Raw genomic sequence first — 25,593 nt, 5'->3', positions numbered from 1 at the left:
GTGACAATATACAAAAAAGGGGCAAATGTTTTCTCAGAGAACTGTATACAATGGCTAAATTTATAGAAGGAGAGTACAATTTATATTTGAAAATCTGCTAGTTTGGAACATGTTTTAATTATTCCCTCCTGCATAGGGAACCAAAATTAAAAAATTCAGCAACTCTAATAATGGTTATGAAACTCAGGACATGCTGCTGGTGGTGGTAGAGTTAGAGGTCTGAGTCACTATAACTGACTGTGTATCAGTTATAGTGAGTCAGTTTTGACATTTGAAATTGCAACTTTTGCAGCAGCTACAATATGATTCTGTGCAAAAGTCACCCCATATTTCTTCATATTTTGATTCCAAGAAGCCAAACCTTGTAATTTTCTCTTTTCTTTCAGTCCAGTCCTTGTACCGAATTATTTTCAGAGGAATGATTTTTTAACACTTGAACAATTTAAGCATACAAAAAAAACTAATGATGAACTAATGTTGTGCGTCTATCTTTAGAGGCTTGCTCTCCCACTCCAGCACACAGACACACACACTCATCATATTTAGTTGTTCAGTTGTTTCGAACTCCTCAGAATGGCATTTTTCTCCTGCTCCAAGTCCTTGATAACCAAACTGCTTCCCCAATATAACATTTAAAATAAGTTACGAATTCACTTTATCTGTTTAACCATTATTTTGACATCAATATATTTTAAAGAACAGTAATTATGCACTACAAGTTGCATCCCACAGTGTATTTGCTAATGCTAATGCTATCACTGATTTGCAACCACGTTACCATGCATAATATATGTTTGTAATGTTTTGGGTTTTTAAAAAAAAAAAATGTATTGAACTAAATTTTGAAAATCCACTTGTTCAGGTTCAGGAGTATTGGTAACAGGGTTGCACTAAGCATAGCACCAAACAACTAAATATACCATCGAACTCATTTGATGGTATATTATTTTTTTTTCTTTAATACAGAAAATTTTACAAAAAAATGTTTTTTTTTAAACCATTTTTTAAGCTTTTTTAAACCGGACAAGTGGAAGACAAAATGAGAAATAACAGACCTTAAAAAAGAAAATAAGAAAAAACAGTAACTGAAAGCCACGTCCTTAAGAAATGAGGAGAAAAATCTTGCCAAAGTTGGTGTACATTCCTAGTTTTTAAATACCCGTTGGAATATTTTGTTCTGTAATCAGTGGTTGAGTTCTCTTATCTCATTCCAGTCATTCAAGGCCTTATTTAGGCGTCAAAGCAATGTGAGGGTCATTTCTCAGCAGTGCTGCTTTTACTTTCTTTTTCTTCATGCATTTCCCTGATTTCCTGGTAGTAATCACAAAAAATACAAATCAGTATCTTAAATCATAAATCAAATAAGTTGGGATTTATTTATTTAAAATAAGAACAAAAACAATTCACAATTCAGAGCTGAATGTGCTGCACAGAGCTCCTTTTTCTATAGAACTCTGAAACAAAACTGCTGGATTTACATATTATAAAACATTATCATTACAGTAGAAGCAGAACAGACCACGCAGTGAAAAGCTGTGTCACAAAAGCAAGATATCAGGTTTGTATCATCCAAATGTTACATTTCAATCTAAATGTATCTCATTCCCAGATTTAGATTTGTCCTTAGATCACTCCCTCATTCAACTCTGTTGATGCATGTCTCTGGAGTTTAGCAAACAGGAAGGTTACTCCCACTGAGATTGCACAGATTTCTTTACTGGAATAAAGACTTTATTTCCAAGTCAGTCTTAAATACAAATGACAGTCTGTGTAAAAACAGTGTACAGTTAACTTTGGTAAAATGTGTGCAGCTACATTAGCTACAAGTTCATTTTAAGACATTCAAATGCGTCGTCAATTCCATTTCCTTCCATTCAAGGAAACAATTTTGCATATATCTTTGATTACCTGGGTCAAAGCCTATATTCCTGTAAATAAAGGTACTTTCCTAAATGACCCTTTTTCAATCTTGTCGTTCCATATGGACAGTAAAGGTAGCACTACAAAGGCCCTGATTTGTTTTTCCCCGTGACAAAATCTAAAGCATTACAAACCAACATAACATCCAATACTGCTGTACAAGTAACCTCTTTGTGTTTAGAAAATCTGCATTAATTTTATGCAGTTCAAAGGTGAGCAGCTTTACATGATCACAGTGCCATGATTCTATATCAAAGCTGTTATTTATACGGAAGACAAAATAAAAGAAGAAGTACACATCTCAAGAGAGAAGATTAAATAACTGTCACAGATTAGTCGACACACAGTAGATCCTGCACTTTTTATAGGGCTAGATGAAACATGTCATTAAGATTTACAGCTTATGGCTTCCCCCTAAAAACTAAATTGCACTTCTGCATACCTAAATTGCACCTCACAATACATTTATTGATACATGTTGTCAGAGGGAGAATGCACATTACTAAGTGACCTTAAAAGTGAAACAATCTAAGCACAAAATAAGGCTGCACATGGCTTCTTTCAAGACAGAAATTCTCTTATACTACATTGAAGAAAAAAGGTTGAGGTATAAATTTCACAATCAGCATATTCGACATCTAATAAAGCACACCATGACTGTAATCTGCAATATTATATGGAGTGTGCTAGCAACTAATGGATGGTTTTGAGAGTGTCTTTGGTACAAGTGTTTGATTTGTATATTTGAATGGATCACACATTCACTGAGTTCATTTATGTACACACATGCTCTAACTTGCAAGTCCATGCTTAAAATCATAATGGCTGAAGCTTTTTGGGTTTCTTTCTGCTGGTCCGTGCTGGTCAGTACTGGACTTGTCGAGAAAAGCCTGGGATAAAAGACAAAAATGAAGCAATGAGACAACTGTAATACAGTTCCATCACCAGCCACCTTGTTAGGTATACCTCGGCAACTGCTAGTTAATGCAAGTATCAAGTTCAAACTAAGCAAAAGAAAGGGAAAGAATGGTAATTTAAGTTACTTTGAATGTGGCAGAGTTATTGGTGACAGATGGGCTATTTCAAGTATTTCAGAAACTGCTGATCTCCTGGGTTTTTCCTACACAATGATTTCTAGGCTTTACAGATAATGATTATAAAAAGAAAAAACACAAAATACCCAGTGAGCGTCAGTCAGCAAAAGTAATGTTGCCTATAAGAAATTGGATTTCCAATAGTTTTGTACTATTAACTGGGAGGTTAATAGTTGAAAAGGCTCTTTAATGTCCTCTCATTAAAACACAAGTTAAAAAAATCTCTGACACAAATTGTAAAATTGACAAATTACTGTGGTCAACCACAGTTTCGAACACTGTCGAGAAAAAAAGAGAGCGATCAAATTACTCCAGTAATATTGCACTGCCTTACTGCTCATTACAGAATCCAGTGGTCTTAAATGATCTTCCACCTGCATCCATCCATCCAGCCTTTGCTGCAGTTGTACCAAGGCTCTAGAACAGGGCTAGGCAACTACAGGTCTCAAGTGCCGGTGTCCTGCTGGTTTTAGATGTGTCCTTGATCCAACACAGCTCATTCAGATGGCTAAATTACCTCCTCAACATTACTTGAAGTTCTCCAGAGGCCTGTTAATGAACTAATCATTTGATTCAGGTGTGTTGATCCAGGGGGGCCTGGAGTTGCCTACCCCTGCTGTAGAATGACTCCCGAGTGACCATCAACTGTGAATGTCTCTAAATTAAAGTTGAAGACATACTTTTATTGTTAAGCTTTTGGAAAGAGCTGCTCTCTGGAACTGTGGTTTGAGAACAGATTGTTGCTATGTTATTTTATGCAGCTAAATAACCACTTGCTACCATCAAGGTATGCAGAAGAGCATTTCTGAATGCACCATCAGCTAAGAACAGCAAACTAAGGCTATAATTTGCACAGAGTCAACAAAGTTGGACAAACATCTGCTGTGACATCTGGATGGTAGGGTCAGAACTTGGTGTTAACAACATGAAAGCACCTTTGGGATGTGAAATGGAAGATTTGCATCACAGATGTGCAGTTGACAAATCTGTAGAAACTGTTTGATGCTATCAAGTGAATATAGACCAAAATCTTTGAGGTGTCCATGAATCAAGGCTGTCCTGAAGGCAAAAGGGGTCCAAACAAGTACTAATAAGGTGTAACTAATAAGGTCACCAGTGAGTGTATAGTATTGTAAAGTACAGTACAGAGTATAAAGTATACTGATATATGTATAATGTTCTGTGTAACAGATAAGAGGAAGGTTATGAATACCTTTTTATGCACTTCTGTTTTTAAACTCCACACAGTCATCTGTGTCTGCACCAGTGAAACCATTCAGAGAGTTCTGAAAGAGGGAAAAGCAAGGGAGAGAAAGTAGACTGCTTTAACCCAAACAGGAATGAGCTATTTGTTTTGACAGGCGCCGACTGAACTTGAACTAATATTAAAATCTGAGGTCACAGCTTAGAGTGAGACACTGATTTTCTGTCCTACTACAGCTAAAAGGTCACGTTTTGGGTAACAACACAAGCAAAAACATTGGAGAAAAAAAGTTATATTCACGTATACGCATCCAACGTCCTTATGAAGGAACACTGCTTGTTGTAAACATCCATGAACATGAAAAACAAACCATCCTGGGTTTGCTTATGCTGGCCTCTGCCAGCCCAAAACCTTAACACTTAAAGTACATTTGTACATACAGAATACCTTTATTTAAACCTTGAATCAATTATTTAAATTAATTAATTAATTAATATAAAAAGATAAATAATCCTCCCTCATGCTGTATGGTATGAGAAGAGATGGGCATATGTGTACATGCAGAGCAGTGATCGTCCAGATGGTGCATCGCACCTGTGATAAACACGTTAGAACAAACTAAAGAACAATCTTGATAGCACTTGATAACACTGTTCCGTTATATTCCAGTAATAACTGATTACCAAAGGTTCTGTTTGTCAAACACTTTTCATAATAAAAAACAGTGATAAGACTGGTTTAGTTGCTTTGAGTTTTTTTCAGTCATCATATTTCACTGTATGCTGCTGTTAACCTTTCAACCTTTTAACTTTTTTCTATATTAATCATGTCTACAGTATTAGTTTCAAATGTTAGTTCAGTTTTCATTTTGCTAATTTTTCAAGGCCAGTTGTGTCATGTGTCTTCACTGTTTACATTGTCATGCCTGCAACAAGACAAGCAAGGATGGCCTCCAAATCTGTGCCTACTGAGACTTTTTGTTGTCTCCATTTTTCACATGAACCTTTGTGGCTACAAGCAAGGCAACGTTGTTACTGTTAGTGTCCCACGCAATTCAGTGCCATTTTAGCAGTTCAGAGTAAATGGTGGATAAAATAACACAGTTTTTTTTTTTTACACCGTTACACTGTTTTTTAATTATTATTATTAGCCAAGCCGACTTTGAAGCTAAATTGCTACAAAAAGCCAGTGCATGTCCACATGGACATCTCATCATCCATTGTGTGAGCAAAAATAGTAAGTGTTGGTTGAATCACTTTATTTATTCTGATACATTCTGACTCATCTAACATAATTTGCTGACTTTAGTCTGTTTCAGATATTTATATGAATATATAATATTTATCTGTATATTCAGCCATACCAGCTGACCTATAACCACAGTATCTTGTGTATCTTGTGAAGACAGGCACTGACCTCACTTGGTACCGTTTCTGACCCTTCAGATGCCTCAGAGAATTGCATGCTGGGTAAAGTAGGGGCCTGGGACATACGAGTATGTGAATGGTTCCCCACACTGTAAAGACGAGGTCGTTTAATCTGGTCTTGGCTGGACAGCGGTGTAAAGCTGTTTCTTCGAAGGAAAGCTGGTATGGCATCTGTTTGGCCTTTATTCTGCTCAGCAAAGAACAAAAAGAGAAAGTGGACTAACTTTTATGTTACAATGACTAAACCTCTCCTTGGTCTCAGTGTGTTCCATGTTTGGGAAAGACAGCCACTGACACAAACAACCATAAATAGGAAAGCCATTGTCATGTTAGTCTGAGGGGACAGGATATTTCTCACCACAGTTAACAAGAGGTTTCTCAGTAAATGTGTTTATGTCTTAACACCCACTTTGTCTCAGGACTCAGACTTTAAATACTTGTAACTAATCAGCATGAGCTCCACGGGCAGAGAGCAGACATGGACCTCACTGATGAGTGCTACAAGGGGATGTCCTGATATATTTCTTAAAATTCAGAACATTTAAGGGAACTCCTTGAATGGAATTTCCCAAAAGCGATAAAGGTGTTTGAGTACATAAACAAGTTTGGATGTATTTCCCCACACAACAGGTGTTTATAAAAGCAGAAACAGAGTTAATAATATACCTCACACATAACTTACCACAGACTTTCCTGTAGTTTCTATTGCTTGCTGACATTAGTAGAAGAAACACTAAACCAACTACCTGCTGAACAAGTAAAGAGAAGGCACTGGGGATGATGGGCCACGTGCGTTTTAAAGTAGCACTAGCAGATATACCCTTTAAAGGAATCTCTGAGGGAAACAAAGGAAAGGCCAACTAAGAAACACTAAAAAGGAGTCACCAAAGAGCTCCCCTCCACCTGGAGCCAACAACAGATGGACAGGGAGAGGTGGAAAACTTTTTTGCACTGACCTATCTCCCACCAGAGACAATGGCCGTAACGGTACCCGCACAGTGAGGACAAAACTCCAGGATTCATTGCACCTGATCAAGAAATAGTCCCACACATTACATTAGAAAAACTGGGACAAAGATTTACACTCACTGGCCACTTTATTAGGTACACCTGTAAACTGCTCGTTAACACAAATATCTAATCAGCAAATCACATGGCAGCACTGCTATTCATTGTTTGATCAAGACAGCCTGCTAAAGTTCAAACAGAGCATCGGAATGGGGAGGAAAGGCGATTTAAGGTGGCATGGTTAGTAGCGCAGGTCTGAGTATTTCTGAAACTTGAATACAAATACAGAAAATTCTCAAAAAAAAAAAAAAGGAGAAAATATTCAGTAAGTAGCAGTTTTCTGGGTGAAAACAGCTAACTGCTTTGAGCTGAGAGGAAGAGAACTGTAACTGCAATAACCGCTAGTTACAACCAAGATATGCAGAAGAGTATCTCTGTACGCTTAAGACGTGGAACCTAGAAGCAAATGTACAAATACAGCAGCAGAACACCACACTGGGTGCCAGTACTGTTAGGGTAGAGCAGGAAAACAAGGCTACCATTTGTACAGGCTCACCAAAACTGGACAACACAATATTGCCTTATCTGATGAGTCAGCTTTCCTGCTGTAACATTCAGATGGTAGCAACAGTTCAGGCTGCTGGTGGTGTAAAGGTGGGAGGGATACTTTCCTTACTTATTATCAGTCGAGCACTGATTAAACACCATAGTCTAGCTCATTATTGTTGCTGACCATGTTTTGTGGGATGTGGTGGAGCAGTAGACTGAGACCATGCTGATAAATGTGCAGCCACTGTGTGTTGCTATCATGCCAATATAGTCCAAAATCTCTGAGGAATCTTTTCAGTGACTTATTGAATTTATGCCACAAAGAATTAAGACAGTTTTTAAGGCTAAAGTGGATCCAACCCGATCCTAGAATGGTATACTAGCAACCAAACAAAGTGGCTCGTGACTGTAAATAACCTAAGATAAACACAGGCTAGCTGTTGTTTCCACTGCTTCCTTTCTAGATATAGTCAGATATGATTGGAATGATTGGTATAAATCTTCTTATCTAACTGTTGGATCGAAATTACAAGTGCAATTCTGAAAGGCTTTTCGAGAATGAGGAACAATTATTCCAAAGAATAACTCTTAACATGGCGCTGGTTAACACAGATGACTGATGTTTCAGACTCCATACTATGGACAAACACATGACAAAAGAACAGGATGAACGGTTTTACAGAAAACTGACCACATGTTTGCGATACGAAACATTAAAAAAAGGCAGAAGCTTACTAATGGTCTGTCCCTGTGAGTGTTGACAGCCTCCACCCCCAGGTCAAATACATCCACTTTACAACCTAGGAGAAGGAACCAAAATACATTACAACAAGGCAATAAAAACAAGTGAGGATGTTGAGTTGACTTAACAACAAAGTAGGGACTTACCATAAGCCACAGGGGTGAGTTTTAGGACAGTGTGTAGGGGGCACTTCAAGAAGGGCAGGTCATCTGTGCCAACATGAATAAAAGTGGCCAGTGAGATTACTGTGGTTTCACCCAGTCATGCTTTTCATATTCTCCTACATGTTTGTGGAGTTTACTGTCATGTCTGAAATGGCAGGCCAGCTGTAAAACTTATGCTGCGCTTTATGGAGGTACAGTGCATGTTGCTGTTAACTCTGCTGTATGTCTCATGGGTGGGCAGTGCAGTGGGACATGAAGCCAGTCAAAGCAGCACCCACACTTTGGTTTTTGCAGTCAGACTGTGGTTGAGCTTTTAAACCGATCCAGGAGCACTGACCACTTCCTCTGCTGACTGACAGAACCACTTCTGCCCACGCCTAATTATGGTAGTGAGTCTGAACTAATTATTTTCCAAAAGTAATGCTCACGTCACATGATCAAGTACATAAAGAAGCTTTCTGTACATAATGATTTAATCTGTCCCTTTCCAAGTTTCTGATTGCCAATGGCGTTCACATATACAACATTCTTACCTTGTTTGTGCCCAATAATAACAACATCAGTCTTTCCTGTCCTGTGTTTTTGTTATTTTATTTTCACTCTCATTTATTTTTTCTAACCCTTCTGGACAACATTTTAGTTACGTCATAATATTTACCTTCATAAATGAAAATATAGAGGGACACTAAAAACACATTTCTATATCACGGGGAGTCCTAATTGTATAGCTTGAACTCTTGCTACTGCTGTTGATGGCGTCTTTCTGATCTGTTTATTTTCCAAACACTGGAGAAGACAGCGGCAATCAAGAAGTACGTCATTACAGACGTCACTTATTTACATCACTTTTTACAGACATACCTGAATATCTAAATCTCTGGAGACATAACTCAGTGCATTATCAGGCACATGGTGATACTTTAAAACCAATCATCTCCTACATGTCTTAAAAACAGAGTAGTCTGCAAAGAGTGGTGCTCTCTTCACTGCATCACGTTTAGCAGATGTTCCTTATGTTAAATTTTGATTAATCTGGAAACAGTCGGCATTTTTATGTGGCTGTTTCCCCCTATATTCATTAAAAAAATATACACGCAGAAAAAGTTGATCTGAAAGGTTGTGACTTAGACTCCCCCATGTGGTGGCATTAAAAAGACAATCACAGAATGAAAGTCTAACTGAATGATTGATTGTTTCATTACCATCCACTGTCTAATGTGGTCAAAATATTTATATCAGTGATTCTGCTCTGTCAAATAACATCCACCCTGTTTACTGCACTGGGACACAGCTTAATACACAGTATACTGCAGTTAAAGCTGTACTCATTCTTAGAGGTTCTTCGCTGCAACTTAGAGCTCATGGCACAGAAAACATGGTGGGTGGACACAACATCCATCTAACAAGCTAATCACCTAAGCCTATGCCTAATTCTGTTATATGAATTAGAGATGCACGTACTAACAGCGCACAGTTGGCTGATGTCTATAAAAGTATGAATTGCACTTTGAGTACTAAAGAATGTGTGACGCAATAGTCTGGCGCCATTTGTAGATGAGATTGAGAATAATAATTAATTTGATTGTGATTGGTTGAAAGTGTGCAGCACTTAAAAAGGCTTAAAATAAATTTACTATTTATTCTTCAGAAAACACCTCCCGTCAGTTATGTGCGGTTCTCACTGCTCAGCCTGCGATTGCCGTGCCCACAGCCGCACAACAGCTGAAATGACCCTTTTGCAATATTCAGCCACACTACTCTCAACACATAAACCAGATTTATGGTTTCACAAACTCCCACATCATTACATCATTACCAAATTTTTGTTGCAGTCACTGGAGTTGCATTGTACACACCTAGCTTGTTTTTCTTTTTTCCACACGTTTTATTACATTAGACTGTAGTCTAAATGATGGTTGCTTTAATTACTTTTTCTGCTTTATGAGCTACCTGGCTTAGTCCTTTCTGGTTAGACCAAAGAGGGGGTTGAGGGTGCGGCTGGCTGAAATACAGAGACCTAATGAGTGAAATGAAACCATCTGTTGTGAGAGCATGGAGGAATGGGGTTTATTTGTTTTGAATTAGTTACTGTCCCCCCGGTTTCTCCCTTCATAATGGTTTCATCCACTAATATATAGGTTGAGCTGTCTCTCACTTTTTTACGCAGTAATTTAGAAAAAAGGTTCTGTTTAGATTACCTCTTTTACAGGCCCACTTATTCCTTAAAAATCACTTATTTTCATTTTGCTGAAATGAAATAATTTTTTAGGATATATTGGTGAAAAGTAAAATCAGCTTTTTAAAAAGTAAACCTGCACACTGGTGGCCTTTGGCACTGCTATGCAGCCATTCACACAATGCCAAGTGCATAATCTACAATAAGGAAACAACTGGTAATGTGGAAATGCACATTTCAAAGTCATGACAATATCTAAATTTAGTGCCCCATGTGATATTTCTCCAAATATAAAGAAACAAAAATAGTAAGTGCTTTGGAAACTGCTTCTCATCCATTAAAGTTGCACGTGCATGAGTCATTTAGTGTATTTCTGCTAACTTTGTATTTCTGCTGACTGTATTACAACTGTTGTTGTAATTTGGCACGATTTAAATACAACTAAACTGCATTGAATTAACTTGTATGAATGAGTGCTTATTTATCTGGGCAAATTTGTTGTGATAATGACAATGCTGGCTGAAATGGATCACTCAGGACTGTAAACCTGTAATCTGAGAAGGTGCTTTAGCATGTTTAGCATATCCTATTTCTGAGCATGTCACCTGCGCCTTTGTCCAGAAAATAGGCGAGCAAGCAGCGCATGACAGCCTGATGACAGATGACCAGAACATTGGCCTGTCGCTCCAGCTCCATGATCACTGGCTCCAGCCGCTGAACCAGGTCCTGATAGGACTATGGAGAGAGTCAAATGAAAGAGGTCCATTCAGTTTCACATTTTTCAGTTTGTTACATCAAAAAAATCTTTGACTAACTACTGCAAGATCTATTTTGTCATGTGCTTACTGTTATTTTAATTTTCCCTTTTCTTTATTAGTCAGTGTTAGTTATGATGAACAGCAACAATATAGCAGACGTGTCTTTATTCTATGCTCCTCTGCAATATGAGCTCATCGTATTTCTATTTATCTCAACCTAAAATCTTCTGTTACTCCATACATATAATGATGCATTTGTAGTAAAAAAAAGCTATTCTTGCAGCTGACAATATTTTTAACTTCTGTTTTTCTGACTGATGATTCATCCGCAGCACTCTGGCATTCACACTACAGTAAAAGAATAATGAGAAAACAAAGTAAAAAATAAACTTGAAATTTAAAGCCTGTTGCATAAACTCGACACACTCACAGTGGTAATATATGGCAGGTCAAACAACACTCCAGGAGAAAATGAAACCTTTTACCTCTCCTCCAGGGTAGCGGTAATGATACTTGTCCTGGTCTCTCATAGCATACTCCTCTGGGTATTTTTCCTCAATCATCTTATAGGTCATTTCTTCACACACTCCCTAAAATACAAAGTAATAAGATCGAGACTTATCATGTTTTCACTGTGTCTGTTCCTATATTTGCAGGCAAATACAGTTTCACACATGAAAATGACACATTTATTGTAGTTTTGCCTCTGTAGACATCACAGTTGCACACAACGCAAACAATCAAGGAGTCATTAAAGTGCAGACTTTAAGCTGTATTTCAAGAAGTTTAACAAAAGTTTGTATATATAAAACTTAAGTAATACCTACAGCATCTATTTCATTGAGAATCTTCCACTGTTCATAGGGAATACCCAGCTCCTCTGCTGTCTGAATGGTGCGTCTTAGCTGGCTGGTCCAAACTTTCAGGTCTGACAATTTATGCTCTTTCACAAACCTCTTCAGTGCTGCTGCAAACTGTCAAACATAGCATATAAAAACACAAATATGTTTAAGAACTGACTATAAAGTCATTCTTCCCACGTTCAGTTGAACTGTATTTTACAGGTTCAAGGAGCAGGACCATAAGAATAAAAAACATAACCTAATTTAAAATGTTTAGGCTGCTTTTAGATCACTCTCTGCAAGTTCCATTCTGACAACATGTGTTCTTTAATTTCACAACGATGCCCCTCCTTAAATTCTTCAATTGCCACCTTGTTGTGATGGACAGGTTTGTGCACCAAACAAGAAAGGCTAGAAACTAGAGGCTAGAAAAACTGAGTATAAGTGGACCATGTTAAGCAGCTCTATTGCCGAAGCTGAGAGCTACAGCGCTGTGGCTACAAAGTGCACGGCGGTAACCCCTGAACCAGATGATGGACACCAGAGGTGAAGAAGGAGTCAGAGTAGTAAGAGCTTCGTTTGGATTGCATGCAGTAAGTCAGACTCTGTGAGACTTGGACTCCACCATGGCTGCCCTTCATCAATGATTCTGTTCACATTTCTGCTTTTCACAGATGATGTGGTCAGGCAGTGACCTCCAGTGTGCAGCAGGGTGGTCTGCAATGGTTGAAATGGCTGGGACGAGAATCAGCACCTCCAAGCGTGACACCTTAGCCGGAAAAGGATGGGCTGCTCACTCTGTGTCAGGGACAAGTTACTGCCCCAGGTGGGAGGTATTAAGTATCTCAAGGTCTTGTTCACAAGTCGGTGGAGAGTTAGATTTACTTTGCTGTACCGCTCTATTGTGGTAAAGTGAACTGCAGTCTAAAGTGAACGAAGCTAATTATTTACCAGTCGATTGACATTCTTAGCCTCACCCATTGCCACAAGCTCTTGGTAGTGACTGAAATCATGAGTTGCTGGATACCAGTGAGGGTGGCATCCAGCAAGCATATCTCCTGGATGGCTTCTAGGTAAGCTGGTTCGCACACTGTCCTACCAGCAAGAGCCCAAGTACATGCTGGAGAGATTATGTGTCTCAGCTGGCTTGGGATCAGATGGAGGGGGTGGTTGGGGAAAGCGAGGTCTGGGCATCTACTTAGATTGCTGTCCTCATAAATCAAATCCAGATAAATGGCAGAAAATGGATGTATGGATGACTTCACAAAAGTCTTCACATTTATTTAGAAAACACCCCTTCCTGTCTTCAAATTTTTGTGTCCCGTATTATTATGTGGTGAGAGCTGTATAAATGCATAGTGAAATCTTTTATTTTTTTGCCTACAATATCTTCACTTACAATGTGGCCAGATTTGTCTCCACATCACATAAATAAAAATCAAGGTAAAAGTGTTGTTGATACACTGGAGAAGATACAGCACACATCGACCTTTTACAGGATCATCTAAAACTAGAAGTCGTGTTGAAAACTGATTTTTGAGTTAGACGTCCTTCTCCCAGAACTTTTTGATCACACCTCTTTTTAAAGCTTATTGTTTTGAAGGTGATATTAGCCAGAGCCAAATCACCCATTACCCTCTATTTATCTGTTTATGCTGAAATAGCCTGTTGGTGTTAACATTAAATTTAAAACATAAATATGGGCATTGTTACCAATCTCATCTAACTCTTTACAAGAAAAAAACACTAAAGCACCTCTTTTCCTCTCTCTGACAGTTCAGAGTCTCCCCCTATACGTCCTTCCACATTGTGATGGCTCTCTCCGTGTCGGCAGAGGTAGATGGAGTGGGAGTGGACGTGGATGTTCATGAGGTAGTAGACTATCTTACTTTGAATGTAATCCTGCACCCTGTTGACCAAGAAACTACGGCCAACGTTGATGACCTGGATGAAGGACAGGTTCCTGTAAGGCAGAGGAAAAATTACAATAAGTGAATCGCATAAATCTCAGGCCAATAAAACTCAAGGGTAAAGAAGACATATCTTGTACTTGTGGTATAGTGTAAATACACTGGGAAATTCTCTCTCAGTAGCTTGTTAACAAGGTCATAAGAAGTGAGAAGCAGTAAAAGGATCCACAACTACTCTTGCTTATTCCAGTTAAAAGAACACTGTATTATCTCAGTGAGATCAATAAAAATCGAAATATATTATCAGACTTTAAACAAACCACTAAGCTTCCAAATTTAAAACTAAGTTAGTAGGAGTTCAGGAAGTAATGACCTCTGAATCACTGCTTTGCACTATAAATGAGCTTCTGTTTCCATCTTCTGGACAACTTCTGCAGGTACATGCTCTTTTACATAAAATATCTCCTTGACTTTAAACTTCCATGAAAAAATATTTCCATTTTAAATTAGAGTTAGATTATTAGATTAGAACAATACAACTAGTAGGGGTATTCTTACTTGTCGTGTTCGTCTGGATCTAAAGGTTGGTAGGTCACTTTATAACACTCGATTCTCTTCAGAAAATCCCCCATGACGCTTTCTCTGTTCCTCTCAGGATAATCTGGGCTGGACACCTTCACGTCCTATGTGAAGAAGACATTTACGGTATATCGTGAGCTTCATTACTTCAGGGATACAAGCTTGCTGATACATGAAGACAAAAAGCAAGTAAATGTGTGATTTACCATAATGTTTTCAGCGATGACATCTGGATCGTCACATACTGATTCAACAAAAAACACCTGAAAAAATAGAAGTGCATAATTAGGGGGGAAAGGTGTCATTTTACATTTTTAAATGACTGCAACACAAATTAACTACTGTCTGTTATACAGTTTGAAAAAGGCACTGAAACCAAAACAATGTTCAGAAAAGAATGTTCAGCCTGTCCAGTCATGAAGATTTGGTAACCTCTGGGTGTCTTAAATATCTGAGATATGCTTCTTGGAAACTGGCTGTAAATGGAATTTTTTCCAAGAAAAGACTTGCCAAGAAGAGCCATTGCATGCTTCATTATATTACTGTGATCTGACAACAAAAGGTTGGTGATCAGAAACTGTTTCATTATTCAGTTATAAGTGCAGTTCTAACCTTATATGCATTATCTTTTGCAAAATTAAGGATGAGTTCTCTCCTCTCTCTGGTGGTGTTGGTGGCGTCGAAAACCTGAGAGACAACATGGAGCATAAATCAAACCCTGCTTTAAATGTATTACATAATACAAACAATGTTCAGGGTTTTTTTTGTGTCCTTACAGCAATCTGCCCTCCCTCCTCACTCAGATAAGTCTTCACATCCGTAAGTGCCACTATGGCACACTTTCTGTGGAAAAATAAGCAGGAAATCAAAGCAGTAGCTCATTAATGTTATCATCATCGTGTGATGTGCTGTAATAACTATGCCGCCATTTAGTTAGACAAACACAACGCGGCTCAACAAAGGAATTTGCATGACTGACCTACATGGAAAGTAGCCAGGTGCATTTAGTGACAAGGACTACTTTATGAAAGTACGTTCATATATGAATAGGATTTAATTTACTCACTTTCTAATTTCCATTGCTTCTTTATTGTCATGTCTGAAGAAGTCATAGGACTTGTACGACTTCACTGCATTTCTCCTATACACTCCAAGATTAAAAACTGCAAGGGAACAAACAAACAAACAGTCAGAGAACGACAATAAAACTAAGTGACAAGGATTGCCTCTGCCTAACCAGCTGTATCTGTCAAACCAGTTCTGCTGCATTACGCATACATTGAAACATAGGTGAACAACAACAAATAGAGCCATGTGTTGAGGGATGTTGACATATACAACTACAAATTAAATAATTTGCCTGAAGATCAAGATTTTTATTAGATGGATATTTTTGCAGTCTTGATGATCATAGACTCCATCATAACCACCCTAACTTTGACTGATCTACAGTTTTATTTTTTTAACCCACATATCCGGTTTTACTAGCTTGATTTCCTGCGAAAAGGTGTCTGACTTTGTGAAACAGGCATTGCCTGATTACTAACCCTTTGTTGGTACTCCAATCCAGTTGAGGTAGCGTGTGAGCTTCTTGGACATATAGGTTTTCCCCCTAGCGGGCAATCCGATCATCACGATCATAGTTGGAGAATTGGTCATGTAGGAAGCCCAAGCTGCAGTTTGCATAAGTACAAAAAAACAAACCAAAACAGATACACATAACTATAAACTTTATTAATCATTCAAGGACATTTCAAAACCAGCCGCTCCCCTCTAAAATCCACCCTTCAAAATAAAAGGGCAGGTATGCCTGCTGTATACAGTGACAGCAAAGAGTGGGAGTGTTCTGTAATAATAAAATGTCACCTCTGCAAAGTTCACTAACTAGTTAACCTTTATTTTACGTAACAATATCGTCATCTCTTTGCTGCAGGTTAATGTTTCTATATCACAGCGTAACCTTGTCTGCTCGAGCATGAAATGGAAACATTTCTAACTGATTTTTTTCCGCCTTGCTTTTCCATCACTGTTTGTGGAAGGCCATTCTCTGGCAAGAACAGACATGACTGGAGTTTGTCACAGCAGATCCCATTAACACTGTGTAGTTAAAGAGATCTGCTGAATTCCTACTAAAGTTGAATTCCTACGTTAGGCCCTGTCCCACATTCCAGATTGAAGATAACCAGATTAAAGCCTGAAAGTTCAACAACATAATAATTCGTTAATAGAGGGTAAATTACACCTCTCATTTTCATATTGCATCTAAAGAACACAGACAGAAAGGCAACCACTCACAGCACTTCTTCTCATTGGTCCTCGCTGAGCTGTCTGAAGCAGCCACAGGTCTCTGGTGCCTGGCAGCCATGAGGCGTCTGATGTCTGCCCTGCTGTCCTGGCACAACTGGTCTTGGTCAGGGAGCACTGGTCACTAGTGAAACATGTCAGACAGCAGCTGATAAAGAGGATCCAAACAGTGTGCATGCAGTCAGATCATATGCCCACCATTTTTATATGTATAAGGTGACGCAGATGACTGAGTGAAAAAAATGTTTTATTTTGGAAAACCATTTAAACCAAAACATACAAGTGAATTATTTTTTTTTCCCTTGATTCATTTGTTGATTATTTTGTGGTCCTGTCAGGAAAAAATAGTAGGTATGTTCTAATGTCTTGTTTGTCCTACACTGAACCAAACTTCAAAACGAATAATAGCTAAATTTTATTGAATACTAAGAGAACAAGCACATACACATATTAGAGAAGCTGGAAATATTATAATAGTTGGATTTTTTCATTAATTCAAAAAGACGAATGATTTTCTGCTAAGAATATCTATTCATCAACTACATAATGTAGTAAGTAACGAACCCAATTGTACTTAAATTCATGCAATAAAAGATACATTCTTCTTCTGCCAAATATACCAGATATATGATTAGTGAAGCTTATACGCTAAAAATCTCAAGCTAGTTAAATTTAATTCAAAACTGCAGACTGATACTAAGCTTTTCTGATATTATCACAGGAGAATTTTGCGGATACAGGATATGCAAAAGAGTGAGAGCAGAAGCTTGTATCGGTGTCATCCTGCCAAACAGGTACAGCTCTGGCTGCCCTTGGCCTGTAAAGTTCATCACTTCCGCTTTCACTTCAATATTATGTCGTTTAATAAGAAAAAACTGATTGCAGAAAAGCGAACAAATGTATAAACTTACCAAAAACAAAGCGCAAGGATTTGTTTCGTTTTATTTTCTTTCTCACAGGGCTGTCATCAGTTGACGTTCAACGACACAGGAGACGGTTCCTGTTTCTTCACGGACGTTTTAGCTCCTCCTCCTCGGTTTCAGATACCGGAAGTTCAGTGTTAGTGTCAGGGAAGATTATTTTCCGGTTATGATTTCCAAAATAAAATATTTTAGGGCCTCTATTTTCCAAAAAAGACGTCAACTATTAAATGACCAATAACTTCCGTGTGTGTCAATCTTTGTTTAAAGGTGATGGCTTAAAAAGTTTTGAATGAATTCTAATAACTTTGTAGAGGTGTAGAGGGGAGTCATGGTAACAATACATCAAAATTTGGTCTTCGAGGTCAACTTACTGATTTATTGGTGGAAAAAACTTTAAGTGTGCATTGTCAACATATAAATGGATTAGTTCTTATGTAGAACGTTTCTATTCTACATGAGCACTCAAAGCGCTTCGGTCACATTGCGTTCCTTCAGGTTCAATAGATTGATTTGAAACTCAAAGGAATAATAATAATGCAATATAGAGTTATTCAAAACTATGTTTCTAACTGTCCGTGTTTTTTACTGACAACATGTAGGTGGACACGGAATTATAGATCAGAATTCTAAATTTCATGTTACTTTGGACCTCTGACCTTTTATTCAAGGTCAAACCTTCCTAAAATCTATTTTATCTTTAAAACCATTTTTATAATTCTAATACATTTGTTTGTATTGGCAACATTTATGAAATTATACTAGTATATAGGGATTCTAAATGTCACATTATCGTTTGCATCCATATATCATGTCACATTTGATCTTTGATCTGACTTTTACATTTCATCTTTGCTTCTTTTAAGTGGACACCAAAATGTGTTGTCTCTTTAAAGAAAATAAGAAGAGACAGCTCTCAAGAAGAAGAAGAATATTTTTAAAAATAAAAGAAAGAGAATTAGCTGCCCAGCAAGGTAAACATTTACTGCAGTATAACAAGCTCAAGTTATATTCATGTCCAATCATTTACAAATCGTTATTTATTATCCATTACCTAGCCCTGCATAATGATTATGTAATCAAAGTAAACATTTGTAAAAAGAACAAGAAAAACAAAATAAATAAATAAATAAATAAATAAATAAATATATATATATATATATATATATATATATATATATATATATATATATATATATATATATAAATACTGTTAACTCTTAAAAGTAAATAGTGCCTCAAGTGTGAGCTGCTTTAACGGAGGATTACGCTCTAAGTGCTTCCTGTTAAATTTAGTTTTGAAAGTGCTTCATGCCATAATATGCTATGCAAAAAGGATAAAGCTTCAACTTACTCAGTGATCTCCTAATCTTGACTTAACTGAGTGCTTTGCTGTAATTTGTTTACTTTCACTGTAGAAAAAAAGCTGTTGATAATAACTTATATAAAAGCCTTATTGTTATATTGAAGGAAAGCAATGATTAGCCACTGAGCAGATTATTGTGAGAATAGAAAATATTAATGAGAAAACAAGTGCGTAAATATAGATATTATTTACTACAATGTAAAAATAATGCACTGCACTGCATAGGATTAAAAATGCATTTACAGTCCATTATGGTAACAGGTCCATAATTGGTTAGGCAAGGACACAATATTTAAAGTTTTGCCTCTGTGCACCACCACAGTGGATTTACCGGTAAATAAAAAAAGTAATAATCAACATGTGATTAAAGTGCAGACTTTCAGCTTTAATTCGTGAGATTTTACAAAAAATACATTTCATACATAGTTCCTGAATTTAAGAGGTTCAAAAATAACTGGACAATTAAACTGAAAAGGTGTTTCACGATCACATGAGGCCTGTCCCCATGTTATTTCATGACAACTGAAGCAGGCATAATATATGAAATTGTTTCCAAGTGTTGAATTTGCATTGTATAGCTTTTAATTAGAATTTTAATTATGAGGGCCAAAGAGATGTCAGTACAAATGAGGTAGGCCATCAGACTAAAAGTAGCTAAGTTTATGAGCAGCTAATGCAACAGTCGGGTGTATTAATTAAAAGAAAGCCAATTTTGTAACACCAAAAGGCCTGAAAAACCACAGAAGACAACTAAAATGCACGATGACAGAATTATTTCCTTGGTTAAGAAAAGCAGCTTCATAGCATCTAACTAAGTCAAAAACACTGTCAAGGATGTAGATGTATCATCATGTCAAGGTCTACAATCAAGACCTTACACTCAGAAACATCTAAAAGAGCCTGCACAGGTATAAATAAAAAAAATATCTTTGGACAGATGAAATCAAGGTTAACTTGTACTAGATTAGCAGGAAGAGAAACATATGGAGCTCGTGATTTGAAACATACTGCGTTATCTGTTCAACATGGTGAAAGGCGATATTATAGCGTGGGAAAGTAGGTCACTGATGTTTATTGATGATGTGACTGCTGACAGAAGTGTACAGGGCTATGCTCTCTGCTCAGACTCAGACAAATGCTGCAAAACTGATCAGACAGATCTCAATGCAAATCACTAATGAGTCAAAAAATACTGCAAAAGCAACCCAGGAGTTTCTTAAGGCAAAAAAACCCCAGCATGCTTTTCAGTACATGAAGATAAAACTTAATGCAGAGAGACCTGCAAAAAAAAGAAAAAGAAAAAAAAAAAGCAGCACTGCTGTTCTTACAAGTTCTAAAAACAATCCTCAAAATTGTGTCTGTCCAGTTAATTTTGAGCTTCTGAAAATAGCTTTATTTATTAAACATTTTTATTATTATTATTATCATTTATTAAACATTTAAACATCTTTAATCCACTGAAGAAAAGAAAGTCTGCACTTCAATCACATATTGATGTTTTAATTCAAAATCCACTGAGGCGTTTACTTTGTCCAGCAAATTATGGACCTAACTGTATAGTCTCAAAAGTGGAGCCACATACTAATATTATACTAATAAATACTGACCTATTAGTGTCATGTTGGCCCTTTTGCTGGCCTTGTTAACTGCTATTGCCCTGATGCCAGATAAAATGGCATTTTACCTACGCAGCGGCTGACCTTTAGCTGTTGTGATTTTGGCTGCATAGACTATCATTATAGTTGTTGTGGAGTTGAAAGGCTTTATAATATTTCAGTTATTTTGTATAGGAGGTGTAAATGACAGCAAAAATAAAATAAACACAAAAATATAATGACAGCAACTATCAGCTCATTAAACATTTTTATCATCCCAGAATTTCACGCTTAAAGTGCCTAAGAAGATATCTATTGTACTTGCATCTTGTATCTATTGAGCATGCTTTTGTTTTGGTTGTGTTTCCATGTGTTAACGTTAAATGGCAAAAAAGTGTGTTGACACTTTCACGTTATGCTTATATGTTATTGCTTTCCGGAATACAATTAAGAGCTTGGATGTACCACTGGAACTGCAACTACAGTAGTGGGAGGATTTTTCATGAAGTTTTGAAGCCTGGCTGCTGGGATTAGCTCTTACTAATCCATGAGAACATTTGTGAGGTTGGTCAGTCTTGTTGTGTGATACGGGGTTGCTCACAGTCTGTGTTCAAATTAATTAGAGCAGTGTTTGATTGGGGTTTATGTCAAGCCTCTGTGGAAGCAGGTCCAGTTGCTCAACAAACTGACTTGGTTTAGTGTGTCGTGTTTGGTGTGTGTCGTGCTGAAACAGGAAAAAGCCTTTCCCAGCACTTAAAACAAAGTTGGACACTATTTGAAACATATTGGATTATTTTCCATTCATTTTAACTAAAAGACCAAAAATAAAAGCCAAAGCAAAAAAGCAGACAAAAGTGAGAAATAAAGTAAGAAAAACCCACTGGTACTCTTCTGGAAGATATTCCCTTAAATTGTGTTTTGATTTCACTATTCAGTGACTCCTTGTGTCCCATATATGGAGGCATTGTCAGTGTGGAAGAGGCCACTCCCATTAATATAGAAATGTTTCATCATAGATTAAAGGTAATCTTAGCTATTGTATTGTTTTGCAGTGTGTTTGCATTCAAGTACACAAGTGGAACAGAACCTTCCTGCCATCAAAAAGCCCCCAGCAGGATGGAAGAGCCTCTGAATATCTTACAAGAAGGGTTAAGGGTTTGTTTCTCTACGTGTCCTTTGTCATTGTTAGTGTTACCAGGACAACATGCCTAGATGGACTAAAAAGCTGCAAGAACAACCAAGATAGAATTGTGGTATCTTTTTAAAAACATATTTCCAAGGAAAAAAACATACAGTGAACTTCAAATATGAGTGGCATTCCCATTTAATTCTACATTTAATTAACACAGAAAAAGTGCCAACTCATAAGTCATGGGAATCACAATTCTTTATTCTCTTAAAAGAAACTAGCCTCACAGTGTCTAACTAATACACCATAACATTAAACAACCCTTTGTCTGCAAGATATGTGCTTATTTTGTAAAATAATGTTTGTCAGTAGGAGATAATCTGGAACTACATAGTTTTTGCTCATTTTCCTGGCTGGTCTCTGAGAGGACAGATATGTGGCCACAAGGGTGAGCACTGAAGTCAGAATGGGCTTTCTGTCCATTAAGCACAACCAATGACCCAATTTTTACCCAAAAGATTACCCAAAATGTCTGTGTCTTCAAAAACTTCTAGAAACGTCTTAGCTGAAGAATATTGCCTCGTCCACATGGTGGCTGAATAGCAAATCCACATAATCTGCCTCTAGAGTTGCACCTTCTGGTCATCGTGTGTCCATTTTGTAGCCCTTTGAAACTCAGGAAGTACTGGTAAACAAACTGTCTGAAGATCCCTGATCAGGTCTTGCTCTCTTAAAAGTTCAGTACACAGGCAAATAAAGGGATCCAGCTCTCAAATGATAGAAGATAAAAAGTAAAGGACTTTCCACCATTTGTCACAGTAATAAACACTTACGTACAGTGCATACCCTGAATGCCTTACACAGATTTAATAGCTTCAGATAATTTGTAAGACCCATGATATGGAATACTGAAAATTCACTGGCAAGGATCTTTGTATATTTTATATGTAAGAAGGCCATGCTTTTAGAGATTACACGGTAACAATAAAAGATCTACTCTAATGCTTGTGATTTATCTGTGTAATATTAACTTAGCAGCTAATATTACTACCGTTTCATGAATGAGTGCAATAAAAAAAAGACAGCAAGAATGATGACAGGACATGTAGCAAAGGGATGTTTAATGATTTCTTTGGACAATGAAATGCACATGTCCATTTTTGATGTAATACAAATAAGAGAATAAGAAATTTGACAACGCAGTGTTGTGTCAGCATTCCCAGTTCAATTTCGTGTCTTTTTGGACGTTAACTAAAAATTCAAAATGGAGCAGAACAAAATGTCTGGAGTGTCATGCAAAAAACTGACCAGTAGGGGGAGAGCCAGCTCTTGCAACAAAAAAAAAAAAGAAAAAGTGAGTCAACCTACACTACCTACACTTTTGCATGAGTATGTGCTATACCCTGTTCCACTCATATACCCTTGGCACTTGAGTTTCCATTTAAGAAACTGGAAACATGGAAACTATTCCAGTCCCATAGCCAAAGTGTCATGAGCTTATACAGAGATGAGGCATAGCATATCTGGAGTGAGCGGATGCAAACACAAACTTTTCTGAGAATGCACACACAGGCAACTGAATTCATGAGCAGATTAAATAATAATAACATTAAATAAAATCCTAATAAGATGAAACTAAAAGGTTGATGATCATTGCCACGTTGGCACAATATCAAATCCCTCGCAGCACCATTTATTATTGTAAATTACAGACGTCCACGCATGTTTAGATTGATCTCATTTTGGATGAATGTCACAAAAATGTGTCAAATGGCATAAAAAACAAACAAACAAAAAAACCCCAAAACAAACATTGTACCACAGTTCTTCATTTTCAAAAGGGGTGGGAGTTCTAGCTGCTAGAAAGGGGCGTAAAGGAATCGTGATTTCAGAGGAGTCAAACTGACCCCTTTCGTTACATCACCAAACCTTACTAAAAAGTCCTTTTCCTTATAGAAGAACACCATGTAGGCCTGGAGTCCTATGGAATATTTGGCAAAGGATCCAAGATTTTGGCCCAGAGGCTGTATAATAAATATTCCATCCATAGTGGTTTTTACTGTTGAGCTTAAGTGTTCAACCTGAGATTCTTGTTATTTTAAGGAAGGTTAGTTCATAGAAGAACAAAAAAACCCCAAAACATTCATCCTTCATGCTAATAAAGTCCTACTGGAAATGTTGATTAAATAACTTAAGACTGGGTACCTACTGCATTGCTTGTTCTAATATGATTTTATTATTGCTATGCTATTCCATTTTCTTTCCAGAAGCAAGGAAACCCCCACCCTCACACACAAGTGTGGGGATGCCATTGAATGGGAATGCCATATCAAGTGGTGAATGTCTTGGTCCCCCTACATCGCATGAGGATGTAGTGAAGGTCAGAATGATTAGGATAACAAAAGGTGGGCAAACTTGATCTGAGGTGAATGGAAAGTGCAGTGATCAAGTCAACATGAGCTGCAAACACATACATTTCATACATTCCACTTTTTCCTCACTGGCTGGGCGATCCTTCCTCATATCCCTTACCAAAAACTAACCAAAGTAAGACTTTAAGAATGGGTATCCACAGACTGTGTAATGTGCACTGGTGAAAAGAAGAGGAAGATAAATGGGGGGTGAATGATTGCATCAAGTGCTAATATATCATGACAGTAAATGTACTCGATCTATAAAAAACTACCTTGGTACTGAACACTGACCTCTTTCTAACAAATAATCTGGTATACAACATTTACAAAATGAACATTGTAATAGTGTGATATTTATAATATATATGCTACTGCCTTCCTCTGGTTCTCTGCATTTTAAACCTCTGAGTACACTAACGCCATCTTATAATTCTTACACAGTAAAGCGTACACACCACACCCAACGAGTGGCAGCCAAATACAAAGAGAGAGAACAGGAAGACTCTGTGGACAGTGAGTACACCTGCATGTGTGTCCTGAGTGTGTGTGGATGGTCGCTCAGCTCGTAAACCTGGCAGCCGCAACTTGCCGGTAGACTCAGCAGTGAAGGGAGTTTTTAAGAGAGTAAACTTCTGGGATACCAAGATTCTTCAGCTCACAAGGTACAGGATGTCCTTATCGAAGATACTTGCACATTTAAGACAGTCTTGAAATACTTTAGGAGATAATAATAATTATTATAATATCAATAATAACAATAATAACAATAGTATTTAACATCTGTCAAGGTTACTTCTGTCCCATGGCAGCAGGTTGGTGATCTGCATTTTTCTTGATTATTTGTGATCCCCACATATCTCCTGTGCAGCTATGAGGGATCGGCCTCTGTGCATCCAATATATATATATATATATATATATATATATATATATATTTGTGTGTGTGTCTCAGATTTGTGTTGTGTCAATGAATGTCTGAAGTGCGTTAGCAATTTTTTGATCGGTGCTGGTTTGCTCTCAGAGGCGGGTCTGGGCCTCGGGGACGTAGATTTCGATGCTGTCAGCACTTTCTGTGGCGGAGTTCTGTCGTACTGATGCCGCACGCTTTGCTGCCATCAACCTTTTTCTGGCTTCTTGCCGCTGCTTGTCTGCAGCAGAGTCCACGCTCTTGTCCTTCTCTGCTGACAGCCGCGGCTTACTCTGCTTCTTTGGCACAGATGATGGAAGCTGCTTGTTTTCATCCTGAGGAAATTATGTCAAGAGGGGAAAAGAGTGAGATATGGTGTGGCACTAGCAAAACACACTTCCAGTAGTGATGATTAAGTGTCATATGTAGTCCATTAAGCACTTAGGAAATAATTTAAAATCCTCCAGGCTTGCATTTACAACTAAAATTAACACTCATTATTGATCAAGCTGTCAATTAAATTAAAATGTCAGAAAATTCTGAAATATCTTCAACTTCCTTTGGCTTAATGAGCCAACTGTCCAAA

The 25,593-nt window shown here is 37.5% G+C and overlaps 2 protein-coding genes across 11 annotated transcripts in view; both read right to left on the bottom strand.

Annotated features, from left to right (window-relative positions):
• Window positions 1-1,345: 1,345 nt before the first annotated feature.
• LOC146364631 (6-phosphofructo-2-kinase/fructose-2,6-bisphosphatase 2-like) lies at window positions 1,346-17,732 on the bottom strand. 4 transcript variants are annotated; one of them, XM_084917238.1, is made up of 17 exons: window positions 17,589-17,731; window positions 16,669-16,801; window positions 15,921-16,046; window positions 15,440-15,536; window positions 15,150-15,216; window positions 14,986-15,060; window positions 14,580-14,636; window positions 14,353-14,477; window positions 13,640-13,847; window positions 11,870-12,016; window positions 11,528-11,632; window positions 10,890-11,019; window positions 8,091-8,153; window positions 7,938-8,002; window positions 5,635-5,832; window positions 4,228-4,300; window positions 2,699-2,810 (listed from the first exon to the last, which is right to left on the bottom strand). In XM_084917238.1, the coding sequence occupies exons 2-16, from the start codon at window positions 16,736-16,738 to the stop codon at window positions 4,232-4,234; spliced, it is 1,602 nt and encodes a 533-aa protein (XP_084773364.1). In that variant the 5' UTR covers window positions 16,739-16,801; window positions 17,589-17,731; the 3' UTR covers window positions 2,699-2,810; window positions 4,228-4,231. The 4 variants fall into 4 exon arrangements, 3 of the variants coding, with proteins under 3 accessions (XP_084773366.1, XP_084773365.1, XP_084773364.1); XM_084917240.1 differs by lacking the exon at window positions 4,228-4,300 and having other exon boundaries at window positions 1,346-2,810; window positions 17,589-17,732; XR_014798908.1 differs by lacking the exons at window positions 2,699-2,810; window positions 4,228-4,300 and adding an exon at window positions 6,602-7,838 and having other exon boundaries at window positions 5,719-5,832.
• Window positions 17,733-22,791: 5,059 nt separating this feature from the next.
• Window positions 22,792-25,593, bottom strand: part of dlgap4a (discs, large (Drosophila) homolog-associated protein 4a) — a 101,685-nt gene continuing 98,883 nt past the window's right edge. For all 7 annotated transcript variants that reach the window (XM_084916576.1, XM_084916581.1, XM_084916577.1 and 4 more), the window contains one exon: window positions 22,792-25,342. In XM_084916576.1, coding sequence (XP_084772702.1) covers window positions 25,118-25,342 — 225 coding nt within the window. In that variant the 3' untranslated portion in view covers window positions 22,792-25,117. The remainder of the gene's footprint in view (window positions 25,343-25,593) is intronic.

Source organism: Perissodus microlepis, chromosome 20, assembly GCF_051167445.1.
Source record: "Perissodus microlepis isolate ML-2025 ecotype Zambia chromosome 20, ASM5116744v1, whole genome shotgun sequence".
Classification (NCBI taxonomy): Eukaryota; Metazoa; Chordata; class Actinopteri; order Cichliformes; family Cichlidae; genus Perissodus; species Perissodus microlepis.
Note: the sequence above shows the minus strand (reverse complement) of the source record. Positions and strands in the feature narration are given on the sequence as shown.